At 39.5% G+C, this 13,595-nt stretch overlaps 2 protein-coding genes across 3 annotated transcripts; one reads left to right on the forward strand and one right to left on the reverse strand.

Annotated features, from left to right (window-relative positions):
• Nucleotides 1–512: 512 nt before the first annotated feature.
• Nucleotides 513–3,441, forward strand: LOC137101752 (uncharacterized). 2 transcript variants are annotated; one of them, XM_067480534.1, is made up of 6 exons: nt 513–656; nt 764–829; nt 1,251–1,529; nt 2,647–2,772; nt 2,873–2,900; nt 3,042–3,440. In XM_067480534.1, the coding sequence occupies exons 1-6, from the start codon at nt 614–616 to the stop codon at nt 3,160–3,162; spliced, it is 663 nt and encodes a 220-aa protein (XP_067336635.1). In that variant the 5' UTR covers nt 513–613; the 3' UTR covers nt 3,163–3,440. The 2 variants fall into 2 exon arrangements, with proteins under 2 accessions (XP_067336635.1, XP_067336636.1); XM_067480535.1 differs by lacking the exon at nt 764–829 and having other exon boundaries at nt 537–656; nt 3,042–3,441.
• Nucleotides 3,442–3,865: 424 nt separating this feature from the next.
• Nucleotides 3,866–7,401, reverse strand: ptafr (platelet-activating factor receptor). Its single transcript, XM_067480533.1, has 2 exons — nt 7,247–7,401; nt 3,866–5,341 (listed from the first exon to the last, which is right to left on the reverse strand). Exon 2 carries the CDS (start codon nt 5,333–5,335, stop codon nt 4,208–4,210), a length of 1,128 nt encoding a protein of 375 aa, XP_067336634.1. The 5' UTR covers nt 5,336–5,341; nt 7,247–7,401; the 3' UTR covers nt 3,866–4,207.
• Between the last annotated feature and the right edge of the window lie 6,194 nt (nt 7,402–13,595).

The raw sequence follows: 13,595 nt of genomic DNA on the forward strand, positions 1-13,595 counted from the left end.
TTTAACACACATGAGTGTTTGGTATTGTTATGGTTGAGCATGTTGGTTCTTTTAATTCAAATTTCTTTAAATAATACTTAATACTAAAATAATAATAATACTATATAGTAAGCGGCTTTAATCATTTCTGCACTTTTTGCAGACTGTGACCTGCTCTGGCAGCCAGTGACTGCTTGCCTCACATGAAAGGCCTGGTGTCAAACAGCAAACGCTTGGCTGAGTGAGATGTAAAATGTTTCAAACCAAGTGTCTGAGTGCTCTGAATTCAAACAGTTTAACTGTTTTTTAAACTGTAGGTCATCAAGGGGTTTTCAGTATTAAAACTTGAAGGCTTTCATGGGTAAAATAGTATTTAATTATGACTATCTTTTATGTATATTGATCTTACTCATTATCTCCTGGTTTTGTGCAGCTTGTGTTTTGTTATTAATAAATTCTGCATATTTAGTCTGCCTAATATTTGGAAAAGGAACTTCCAACTTCACTTCCTTACAGTTTATTCATTTCATACTTCCTCCATTCTCACCTGTGCATTGATAATAACCTCCGGATTCATCCAGCACCTGTCAGACTGAAGTGACAAGTAGCACTTGCTTTCTGGGCTCAAATCAACATGGTTCTTGGCCTATTTTTCCTGTTCTTGTGTGAGAGTACAGGTAAGAACATTTCTACTAGTGAATGTAATAAAGTTAGCCAGAAGTAAGCCTTCAAATGCTCTGTTTTAGATTTAAAATGTTCAATTTACTATGCGTTGTCATTGCAGCTAAAAGCAAGGCTATATCTACTCCAGTGACTGGAATTAGCAATTCTCCATATACAACAATGGGAGGTAAAACTGTTTCTTCCTTATCAAAATAAATATTTTGATAGATATTTTGAAGCTACAGCCACAGAAGGGTTTTGTTTATTATTTACATTAGCTAATTGCTGTAAGATATAGTTTTACCATGTGCTAAACACATAGAACAGATGAAGCAGACCAAAGTCCTGGACTAAGCAATGTTTAATCTGAAATAGTTGCTGCTTTAAATGTTTAGGAATCACATTATTTATTCATTACAATATTTTATTTTATTACATTGCATTCTTAGAAATAAAGTTGTAATCCAGTCTCTGTCAAAATGTCTAACTACCCAACAAGCTGGCATTGCCATACCAAGAATCACACATCTATTGTGGCTAAAAAATGGTGACATCATGCCTCTCCTGCATCTATTACATTCAAAGGAGATTTGTCTAATTATTCCTAGAAACACTGACTAATGTGACAGTGGAGGCTAAACCAGACTACCCAGTTGCAGAAGGTCAAACAGTCAACCTTCACTGCAGCAGTGTCAACGTTTCAGTCAATGTCTCATACTCCTGGGAATGCCTGAAAAATCAAACGTGGAAGTTAGTGAGCAACAGTACGGACCTGAGCCTCACCAAGCCAAATGAATCAGGCATCTACCGCTGCTCTGCTAGATACCAGTCAACTCTCATCGTGAGCTCAAACCACACAGTCTATATCGTCGCCATACTGCCAACAGGTTGGTTATCTGTTTCCTTAAAGACAATGATCGTATAATTATAAACTGAACAGGCTATATACAATCACAGGTATATTTTAGTGGCCACAAATACCATCATGTACATGCTTTTTTTAACTGACGACAAATTGTTTGTGCACAGTGGCAGTACTTTTATTTTACTGCACACTTCCTGTTCATAAGTAAATAACATTCAATGTCGGAAACTGTGGAAAGTTAATAATGCAAAATAATTATGTACCGTAGTTAGCACAGATCTAGAAGAAGACTTGCTTTAATCATGTGGTAAAACACAACTCAACAAAGAATGCTAAATATTTTCTGTTTCAGCAGTCAGTATACACCCAGACAGTGCAATGTCTGGGTGTGTACTGACAAGTTAAGCATGTACACTTAAAGGGTGACATGACAGTTTGCAGGTTTGAATTTGGTTAATAATTCTGACTAATTAACTGCATGTTCAGTTTCTGTTGTTGTTGTTGTTGTTGTTGTTTTGTTCTTTTTTTGTCCTTTCGGCTTATCCCGTGAGTTCAGGGTCACCACAGCGGATCATGATTTGGCACAGTTTTTACACGACATGCCCTTCCTGACGCGAGCTGAAACATCCAATCTTTATCTAAAAAGTGCACTTGTTAAATAAATGCAATGAAGTTTAAAACAAAGTAACATTTTCCAACAAAGTATAAAGTAAAAGCTAAAAGTACATTGATCAGCCCCAGCATTATCACTACCTGGTGGTTTTAATATAAAATAACCAACTGTCACACATACACACAGACAAAGACTGTTAAGCTGCATGTGGGACAAAGTGTCTTTGTTATTTGTAGTCCAGGCAATGAGTCATTCATTGCTCCATAGCCAATAATACAAGTGACAAGTCGACTGTGACTACATCACTTTTACCAGCACTCTAAAAGAGGGGGTAGATCAGCCTTTGTAAAAGCTGGCTGTGGCTGTGAAACCTCAACACACACCTAACACTGTGTTTTATAATACTTTTTAGGCTTAAAACTAAAAGTTTTGATTTTCTGCCTGTGCATTTCAGTTTGCTTTGACCCACAACTAATGGCTTTCATTTGCAATTCTATCCTGTTTCCCCGTCTTACAACATTGCCAGATAAATTAGGAATACCTGCCTTCGTCATTTCCCTCCTGTCCTTGATCATCAGTCTTGCCATTGTGTCTTGGCTGGGCTGGCAAGCACATAGTGTCCCTTTACCAATTTCTACCACAACAGCTAAAGGTAAAGAATGGAAAGGAGCATTTCATTGGTGGGAGGAATTTTAGCCGAATGTTCTAGGGATTGCCTGAATTTCTTCTTTTTTTGTTTTTCTTTTAATAAGATTTCCCTGGACCTGAAAAGGTGTCAAAGTAAGTCTTGACAACAGAATCGTATACATTACACATATGGCTGTTTTTATTGATTGTTTTATTCCTACATGCTGTTGCCAGCTGAGTCATAAGGCTAAGTGTGTTACGGTGACAGACTAATCATATTTTTCATTACATCAGGGGAGGTTTTCCGCAGATTCAAGGTGATGGAGACGAGTACATAAATTACTCAAGAACCAACCAAGCCTACAGTGATCTGGACCCCACCAGTATGAATAATGTGTACTCGACTCTGTCATAAACATCCGTGAGAACATGAAGCCATGCAATCAAAAGAGGAAGAATTACAAAAATACACGTTGCTTTGCAGTATTAGGAAATATCGGCGTAGAAATCTGGATATTGAGTTCAACGTGATTTTATGAGAGATGATAGTTTGCCACGTTTCAGTCTGTGCTTTGTTGGATTTAGTCTAATTTTACATCAAGTTATTTGACACACTAAGACCAATAATTCGAAGCTTTTAGCTATTTGTGCTTTTCAACGCTAATAAAACCTGTCATGGAAACTGTCTGTATCTTATCTGTGCACAGAGTTGAGAAGATGTCTCGCTTTTGATTAATCAGAAACAGACTTTAATCAACATATTAATGTTAAATAAACATAGAAATTAAAATGTATAGAATATAAAAAATACAGTATAGAAAGTATAAACAGATATACATACAGCTCTTTTTGTCAAAGTGAATCATGTAACTTTTAACATGAGAATCAGTCAATGTTGCAACACTTGATGCCAAAAAGGGAAAGAAAGCTTAAACCTTACTTCTGTTCTTTGGTTTCACATACATCCCATAGTGACTGATGAGATGCATTAACCTCATTCACACATTTTACTGATATCATAATAATTATACATAACATCAGTGCATAAGGCATGACAACTGAGTTGAAGTGCGCGTGTAACCTCTTAACACCTGATACGCCCAAAAAAAAGGAAGCAGTTAACCATTGAGCTGCCTTTTATTTGGTTCCACATCAACAGAACAACACCTTCGTGAGGTTAAAAATAATTTTGTAAAGCCACATTTTTACAAACTCATTGCATTTAAACATAAACATGCTGGTTATACTTCTGCTAGCAAAACTTCTGCTTTTCACACAGGAAGTACAGAAGTACTGGTGCAATTCAGACTTTGGATCCCTCATTATGTTGATGTTAGATTTCAAAAGAATTCGTTTGAAATAACACTACATTTTCTTAGCTTCTGAGGATTAACACTAAATAAATGCATAATTCCAAAGGTGCAGCAAAATACTGTACATTATGTAATTAAATGTTTGACTCAATTCTCTTCCGGCTGTTGGTTCTGGAGTCTCTGGCTTTGATTCCTGCTTTCCATGGATATCTGCGAGATTCCTGTCTGTGAGCATCCCTCTCCCTTTCCTAACTTTTTAACATGGATCATGATCATCCTTCTAAACTTCCTAGTGGCAAAAAAATAAACGACAGGATCCAAAATGCAATTAAAGCCCTCAAGAAAATAGGTGATCTGATGTGCGTCGTTGAGCGCCTGAAGAGTGCTTTGGTCCCAGTCTATGTGGCCCCATCCCTCTCTGATTCGTAGCACTGCCAGTGTCCAGGGGCCTTGAATTATATGGTGGGGCAGGAAACACAGAGCAAACACCCCCACCACTGCCCACAACATCTGCAGAGCCCTTCGTTTTACACCTCTGGGTCTATTGTCTGGGGAGGACAAGGACATGTGGGACTTTCTGGATAAAATTGTTGCAGATCTGAATTCTGACTGAGGAGTTTTTTGAGAAAGTAACGCTCGAGCAATAAGGAAATTACACACCACAACGAGAAAAAATATAACAAAAAACCCTCCAATTATTGCAAAATGAGTGGCAGCCACTGATTTCTTCTCCAAATCAGTTGCATTGTGGTACCCCTCGAAACAACGTGTGATGTTTTCCTTATCAGTTTTGGTCGATGTACTTATCAGAAATGGACTAGTTATCATTATCGTACATGCCCAGATAACGACGCACACAATGATGCCACGACGCCTGTGATCTGAGGAGGCCGCATCCAGAGGCCGAGTGACAGCCCAGTACCGGTTGAGGCTGATGGCTGCAAGGAAGAGGATGGAGCAGTACTTGTTGATGAAGAACAATGAGCCGGTCAGTCTACACATGAAGTCTGCGTAGATCCAGTTACCACGACGAGCGTAATAGTCAATCCAGAAGGGAAGGGCACAGACGAAAAGAAGATCCGCGATGGTTAAGTTGGTCATATAGATGCGGATTTCTCCCATGGCCTTTGCATCGCGGAGGGAGCGCAGGACAACCAGCACGTAGATGTTAGCAAAGAGGCCGACGAAGAAGATGAAGCCATAGGCAACTGGGAAGAGAATGTAACGAAATTCAGAGTCCAGGAAGCCTGTGTTTTCTGTGGTTTTCTCCATCATTCCTGTCTGTAGGAGACAAGACATGCAAACAGAAATGTGATGTCTTATCACAACATAAAACATTCTGTTGATGCTTTACGTCCAATGCAAATAAAAGCTGAACAGTTTAAATCTCGATGAGGAAACTGGGGGGGGTTCAAACATACGTGTCAGTGTCACATCTGCCTGAAGGTATTAAGGTTTTTGAGGAGGACATGGCTGTGGCGCTCTTGTTTTAGTACATTTTATGTCACACTAGATCAATTTTTAAAATATTAACTGCCAAATCACAACAACACTCTTAGGATGTGTCAAAGGTCAAAGTTATTTTGGCTTCGCTTAAGCCAATGCCGCAGTAAGTGGAAAATGCTGCAGAAGCTGCGTTCTCCTTCCTGTTCTATCGAGTACATATACACAGTGAATGCATCAATTTGAAATACAGTGGTGATGTAAAACACTACTGCCTTTCTGATGAAACCACATCTGATATTTGGCTTTATGCTACACATAAATGATTGTCGTGGTGCATTCCTCTCTTCCACATTGTCCTCACTTGTGTCTTCCTTATATCACATTCAGTCATTTTCACAAACTTCCCTCTGTGTACGTGACCTGTTGCCCCTTTCTCTGGTGTCTCCCTCATCCATTTTCAGAAAAGCAGTAATTCCAAAAACTCATTGATTGATATTTGGTGATGGGAGAGTTTTCCTTGTAAAATGCGTTAGACAATAAACTGCACCATAATTCTAGGGCGGAAAAAGAAAACTTTGGTACTATAGTAGTGTAATATCAGGTATGTCTACTTCCTACTTCAAATTCACAACATTTCCAAGGTAAATATGGTTCTTCACTACATTTCTTTGATAACTATATTGACTAGTTGTTTCTCAGAATCTGCTTAATAAATGTAGTTATAGTAATACAATTACAAGACTTTTCGGAGCTCTGGTGTAAAATTCGAAAGCTGCCCAGCAGACTGTAAAGACATTACAATTTTAATTATTAGATTAAGAAAAAGTGATCAACAAAACTGTATACAAGGTTATTAAAATAATTGTTAGTAGCTACAGCATTAAATTGATAAACACTCAGACACAGATCAATAATTATGATATATTCACTAATGTCTAATATGCTAAAATACAACTTTTTACTTTCAGTAGATGGAGTATTTCTCAGAAACTCCTTTCGTACATTTACTCAAATAACATAACATAACAAAATTTTGAAAAGAAAATTTGACATTCAATGTTTTCACCAAGACTAACTCGAAGTAACTAAGAAAACTTATCAAAATCACAATCTCTAGTTGAAAACAGTAGCAACTGCTCACATCAAATGCTGATGTGTAAAATTATCCAGGAAGACGATGGACCGTAACCACTCAGATAAGTTTCCGACCAGAACTTTGGGGTAGCATGTGACCATAAAGATTTACCAACAAGATCATAGATTTATAATATCTCCTCAGAATCATAGGCGATTTCAGCATCTCTTTGTGAATTCACAGAAAACCACCATCAACTAATTAAAGTCCCTTGATTCCACTCATCCAGGTGCTTAACATTTTCAATTCCAGTACAGCTGAGTCTCATTCCCATAAAAGAAATAAAATGAGCAAAAGCGAAACAGAAAGTCAGAGCCCAAAGAAATTTGAAACAAATCATTTTAATGACAGGACCATGACCCTTTTAAAACTTTAGAGGAAAGTTTAACCCTAGCTTCAATCTGCACCTCCAGCAGATGAGTTTATCTGCAGCTAGTGACCCGGCAGTATGAGTTTGGAAGGAGTTGTCTCCGCACTCATTTACACTGAACATTTAGTAGTTACTGCATTTACAAAGCTGCTTTACCTATGTCATTAAGTAATGAATCGCAGGAGATTGTTTACAAGACAAATTACAAAAGTGAATCAGAGGCTTGTTGACTTACCAGATGGCTTGTTCTCGTCTAATGTCTCTCGCACAATGACAGCACTAAGGTTAGGCTGCGGTTTATTGGACAGTGTGTTACCGTCAAGACTGTGAGCGTGTTAAAGGTCGAAAAGAAGGAGGTGAAAACTTCTTACAGACTTCTCAGGAAACACCGCATTGCATAATCCCGCGCACACACACACACACACACACACGCAACGTGTGAGCTTTTTCAGCGTTTGTTCTTGGGCGACTTAACCACAAGTAGAAACGCCTATTTTGGGCAATCGTGGAATTTTTTGTGGGCTTTGTTTCCTGCTTATTAGAACAAGGATATGTTTCTCTGCAGGAGTGGAGATAATGACAATGCGTGTAAGCTCCATGTGGCAAACAGCAGATTAAAGTTGCTTGTCACGTGCCTTTAATTATTTTATTACAACTCTATCAGACGTCTAGTATGATCTCATGAAAACGACATCTGGAGGTTAAATGGCTGATTAAGCAATGAGGTTTCTAACTTGTTAGAGCAATGAATGATCCATATTTGGTTTGATTTCTTATCATTTGTATGTCTCCGTTCGTTCGTAGCCCACTAAGGAATATTAAATACACTAATAATAAACTATAACTCCCCAAATTACATTTCAGAGGGGTCGATTTTATTTATGGCCTTGCAGTGCACGTCAGGGCAGGATGGAGAATCAAGATGAGTCTCTTGTCCTGATGTCCACTTTGAAAGTACATGATGTGTCCTGCCGTTGTAGCCTCTATAGTAAGGTGGCGCTGAGAGCTTGATACAACGAAATAGGCAAATAATTGATACTGCAAACACATAATAGAAACATCTTCACAATTAGTTAACCCAGACTCGACATTTAGAAAGAAGAATGCTTTAGATAGAGAAAACATGACCAAATAGGAACGTGCTGCATAAACACAACCAAATACAGCAATGATCAGCAAGTAGAGAAAACACAACCAAATTTAGAAATGTGAGCGCTATTAGTCAACTTCATTAAATCAGAGTCACTATTACTTTCAACGACACCAATCGTAAGTTCTAGTTCCAGTTCAGTAGTTAAGAGGAAATTTAAGGCAACCCTGACCCTCTTTACAAAGCAACCTACTCTCTTTTTTATTGAGAATTTCAAAAATGGCATGAAAGGACTTGTAAAACGTAATTGCCATTCTGACACCCATGAAATTTAGTCTAGATTGTTAAGGTGAGTGTAATGACTATTTAGTTTTTTGTTTGTTGGGACTGTAAAAATCCAAGGCATTTATAAACAAAGGAATTTGCGATCAGTTTTCAGTGGTAATATTGCTTAAAAGTTTCAACGCTAAGTAGTTTAAAAATATGTTATGCAAAAGTTCAGTATTTTTCCAGATTTATTGTCCATCCATACCCTTTAAACGGGTTATCATTCAGGCTCATCAGCAGTGTGCAGTAATACATTTTACCACACGAGGGAGCAAGAGGCCAATAAAGACAAAAGGCCTCTCTAACTTCAAACTGAGCAAAGCAGTGGGGTTAATTCAGTCCAGGTAAGGCCCCATACTTCACTGTGAACTACCACTTTCACTCTCTGTGTAGTTTAAAGCAGCACCAGCCCCCCTCTGTGGTAAATGTTTAATTTCAGATGCTATGTACAAACACACAACATAACATGTCCTCTTTTTCCTGGTGCCACATTATAATTCCTAGATTAAGGTTAACGAGCCTCTCTAACCTTATTGCTGTTATTATGGCTTGGCAGTAGAACAAGAGAGCAGAGCGCGTTGGTGGTTATGTCGTACTTCACTGCCCGACGTGCTGTGCCTTTGCTGGCTATACAGGCTTGTACTGTAAAACTTATTTCACTGCATTGTGCTTGTGGTTTGGGTGTGGATTCAAAAAATTCCAATCCCAGTCACTGAGATTTGTTTTGGGCATGAAATGGATGTGAGATGTGGATGTGTGTCATTGTTGTTAATAGTTTTAAAGTGTTTGCACTGTAAAATGTCACGGAGCAATTAACAGTGACAACTAATCTGCTATGTTAAATTAAAAAAACATACGTTAATGAAATATTCCAAATAATTGAATATCCCTAGATTTCTAACGTATCCTAAAGCCGAGTTATTATGACTTGACTAAGTGAGTTAGTGGGGCAGCTGTAGCTCAGTTGGTAAGGCAGTTGACCATGGACCACAGCGTCAGTGATTCAATCCCCGCTCCCGGCTACATGTCAGAGTGTCCTTGGACACTGACACTGAACCCCAAGTTGCTCCTGGTGGGTCAGGTGAGCACCTTGCATGGCAGCCACTGCCATTGGTGTGTGTGTATGAGTGAAGGGATAAAAGCACTAAATAAGTGACTATTTAGTGCAATGAAAAATTGAACAAGTGATCTTTTAGTTTGAAACTTGATTATTTCATATTTCCATATGTACCCAGCATGCTTTGTCTAAAGGGAAAACCTTCCAGCCACTGTTCTTCCTCATTGTCTGTATGGTAAATCTGACCAACTAGTCGATTCCTCCTGTTTCCGCTTTAAGATTTAAGTGTTTATACTTAGTGTAGACATGAGAATAGAGTTTTAAAGCTAAGTCATAACATTTTCCTGTTGTAAAAATAAAAACAATGAGGATAACCATGATGAAGATTAGTATTTTCTTTAGTCCCTAAACCTCCTACACATTTAATTTGCTATTGATTATTGTCACCTGGAGCAGCTGTAAGCGTTGATATTGTCTATGCAAAATGCTTTATTTTGGTCTCCACCCACTTGTGAAGGACACTGGCTTTTCAGCTTTTTAAGACTTCACTACCTTCAACATACAGTAGAGATACTAACCTCTCCTGCGTGTTGCTGGACGGGTAGTATGCAGTGGTTTTTTAGCAGTTTTCACTTAAAATATCTGTCGACCATGACCACAAACAAAATGCCATGTGAGCAGTGGGGGTAAACCAAGAGTGGACTACTACTACTCTCCTTTCGGCTTTATCCCGTGGGTTCGGGGTCGCCACAGCGGATCATTGTCCGCATGTTGATTTGGCACAGTTTTTACGCCGGATGCCCTTCCTGACGCAACCCTCCCCAATTTCTACCAGGCTTGGACCGGCACTGCATCGCTGGGGAAGGGGGAATGGGCTGTTAGGGGTTCAGGGTCTTGCCCAGGGACACTTTAACATACAGCCAGGGCCGGGGATCGAACCACTCACCCTGTGGTCCGTAAGCAACTGCCTTTACCAACTGAGCTATAGCCGCCCCTAAACCAAGAGTGGACATGATCTTATAATCAATAAGATCATGTTCATCACAACAAGTGACCCCTTTCACATTGTCGTTTTGTTTTATTCATTTATATTTAAGTAGTTTTTTGTACATATACACTTTAAATATATATAGACGTGTTACATGTTACACTGACAGTATGCTTTTGCTGGGTTTACACCAGCCATTGGCTCCTGTCCACTTCCCCCTTGATTCCTATTCAAAAATAAATTTGGACACTAAACAGCGCTGACAAAATGGAAATACAGTCTGATACAGATTCATGCAGGTGATCACAGATGTTCTGCACTGCTGCACTGTCCTGACCAAGGAGCTGTTCCTCTCAAAGACGGGCTGTGCATTCAGTCCAGGTGTGCAGAGACACAGAGAGGGAATGCTGCCAGGAGCTCTACTTTTTTATGGGATATCTCACATGGAATGGCTGAATAGTCAGACTCGTGTATTCCTCGGGGGAGGCAGGAAGGGAGGAAGCTTTCTGCATGGAGCACTTTGTGTCCCATTAACACCTTTTCCCGGTTGCTGCTTCGCCTCACGTAGATCCATGGCATTTTGCCCCTGGCACAAACGACATTTACAGTCATGTAAAAGTATGAAGTTGAAAACTGATAAATAGTTGTGTTTAGCTGTATGTCTGGCCCAGGACAGCATAGGTCTTTCTTGGGCAGATTTACTGCATGCCAGAGGCTGAGGTCTGAGGAATGCACCCCTGCAGTGAGAAAGAGGGAGCCATGGGAGGGTGCACTAGACATGCCAAAGCATCTGTACTTCAAGATCATATAGCACTATAAAGCACTCTAGGACATGTGAATTTTCAGCTTAAAACTTTAGAAACACAAATATCAGAACCCAGTAAGAGCTGTTGCAAGTCCCACTGTGAAGAGCAGCTCCTCAAAGACGCTACGTGTGCAGTGCACTACGGAGATGTGAGGTTTAACAGTGTGGCACAAAAGTCGTCAGCGCTTAATAGCAGTGGATAAGTGCATGTTTTCCTACATGTCAAGATGCCCCACATTTTTTGATCCAGTGGGGTTACATCTGTTTAAACACTGGCAGTGACCCACTCTGAGACTATAGAGAATTAAGCACATTAATCCCTAGCCAGGCTCTAAAAAGGACATAAACTAGGAAAGTGCTGGTATAATCCACGTTGTAGCATTAAATCCTCCTACTTTGGTCTTGTTTTATTCATTTCTTACAATCATACATTTCGTCAAAAAAGTAATTTTGTCAGGTGACTATAGATGCACTCCATGTACTTTTGGCTGCTTGTAATGTTGGCGATTTACAGGAGATTATTAGAGATTACCCTGCTGATGCAGTCCCTGCGAGTCGCTCTGGATGAGATAAAACACCTCAAATGTGAAATGAAAACAGTCAAATCATGTGGGCTTCTTCTTAAAAGACGACCTCTTAGATAACTTGATAATGACGTTTGCCGTTTGCGCCCGACTTCTTATTGGAACAAACATGTTAATATTGTTGGCTTTTTTCAAGGATGTTTGTGATTAGGAAGGATGTAGGTTCAAACACAGCTCTTCCTGAATCAGCTCGCCTGTGTGTCCCACAGTATGCAACTGTTGGAGATCATATTCCCCGAAACCTTGTTTGTATGCATTAGTCTGTAATATGCATTTGCATTTATCTTTTATGGACTAAGGCAAATTCCTCAGATGACAGGAACTTGTCTGCGCATGAACCAAACTTCACAAGTTGGATGGAACACGACAGACACACATCCGCATAAATAAAGAGGCCATTTCCATGCCTGTCTTTATTTATATGTTCTCTCCGAGTTCCTCTTGCCATGATGGGACATAAACCACTGCTTTAATGTCTAGATCGGATCAGTAGCTCTGGAAAATATGGGCTAATGGGATAGGTTCTTATCGCACATCTCTTGGAAATATATCTCCTGTCACACTCTTAACATTAAAAAATATACACAAAGACACATAAAGTTTAAAAGTTAGGCACTTGCATGCATATTCACAAACACCTGTGGCTTTCCTGCTGTGATTTTCGTGTGTCTGGGCATGCCTGGGTATGCCTTAAGCTTGCAGCAGCTTCTTAAAAGGATTTCATTTCTCTTTGATTGCTCTGTATCTTTGGCCTTTTCCCCAACTGGAGAGAGCAACACTGTGACAGCCCATTATGTCAAATTACAATATGATTCGAGCAGTATGGACTCTTGAAAGGGAGAGATGCTTAATGAGGGGGGGAACAAAGGCTTGACTGTGGATATCTCCACAAACGATTGTTTTAAGTACACAGACAGTGTTAAGGTCAGTGGCAAACATGACACTTTTCATGTACAATGGGTGTATCTTTCAGAACTACAATGTCCCGGCGATGTTCCTTTTTAATGGCGACCAGGCAGTACAGATTCTGCTTTTGATAAGGAAACAGACTTTACTCTCGCTGTGTGAGAGGGCGTGTGCGTGGGTATATCTGTATAGGTAGGACTTCACCTGCTTGGCTGGCTCCCTATCATATTTAGAACTTTTAGGAGGTGTTTCATCATTACACTTAAATCATCTCCACACTTACATAACTGAAAGACAATGATCACACAATGAAGAATTTTCTTTCTTTAGCGTCAGGCTATCCGAGCTGCTCTGGGTTTGGGTTAGGGGGGGAAATGGGTTGATGTGATCTGGTTTAGTTCGCTAAATGTCCGGTATACTCCAGCACTATCCACAATAGCAGTGTACTTGAATCAGGTAGACAGCAGTGTCACTACGCATCTTAAAAACCAAACTTCCCCAAGGGTCAGATAACAGTCAATGTTTGTCTTTGTCTCCATTTTAAATAGGACAAACATCCATCTTGAATAACTTAAATATTGGAGAATTATTGATTACTAAGCAGTCGGAATGACAAAGCTGAGCTGAATATGTTGGGAAACGCAGTGATGTCTAAGGTTTACAGCCATTAACTTCCTGGAACTGGTTCTACAACTTTTTGGATCACAGGTTTAACTAGTATTGTCTTGTATTGACTAAATAAGTCAGTTATACTAATTCCAGAGAAGCTGGGGGATCTGTCAGAAACATGGTTCTCAAATCAGGTCCTTAGGTCCCATTTAGGAGAT

The sequence above is a fragment of the Channa argus genome, chromosome 16 (genome assembly GCF_033026475.1).
Source record: "Channa argus isolate prfri chromosome 16, Channa argus male v1.0, whole genome shotgun sequence".
NCBI lineage: Eukaryota > Metazoa > Chordata > Actinopteri > Anabantiformes > Channidae > Channa > Channa argus.

Coding starts and splice junctions, on each gene's coding strand:
- LOC137101752 (XM_067480534.1), top strand. CDS start 614: ATGGTTCTTGGCCTATTTTTCCTGTTCTTGTGTGAGAGTACAG. Junction 830..1,250: donor TCCATATACAACAATGGGAG/GTAAAACTGTTT, acceptor AATTATTCCTAG/AAACACTGACTAATGTGACA. Junction 1,530..2,646: donor CGTCGCCATACTGCCAACAG/GTTGGTTATCTG, acceptor CAACATTGCCAG/ATAAATTAGGAATACCTGCC.
- ptafr (XM_067480533.1), bottom strand. CDS start 5,335: ATGATGGAGAAAACCACAGAAAACACAGGCTTCCTGGACTCTGAATTT.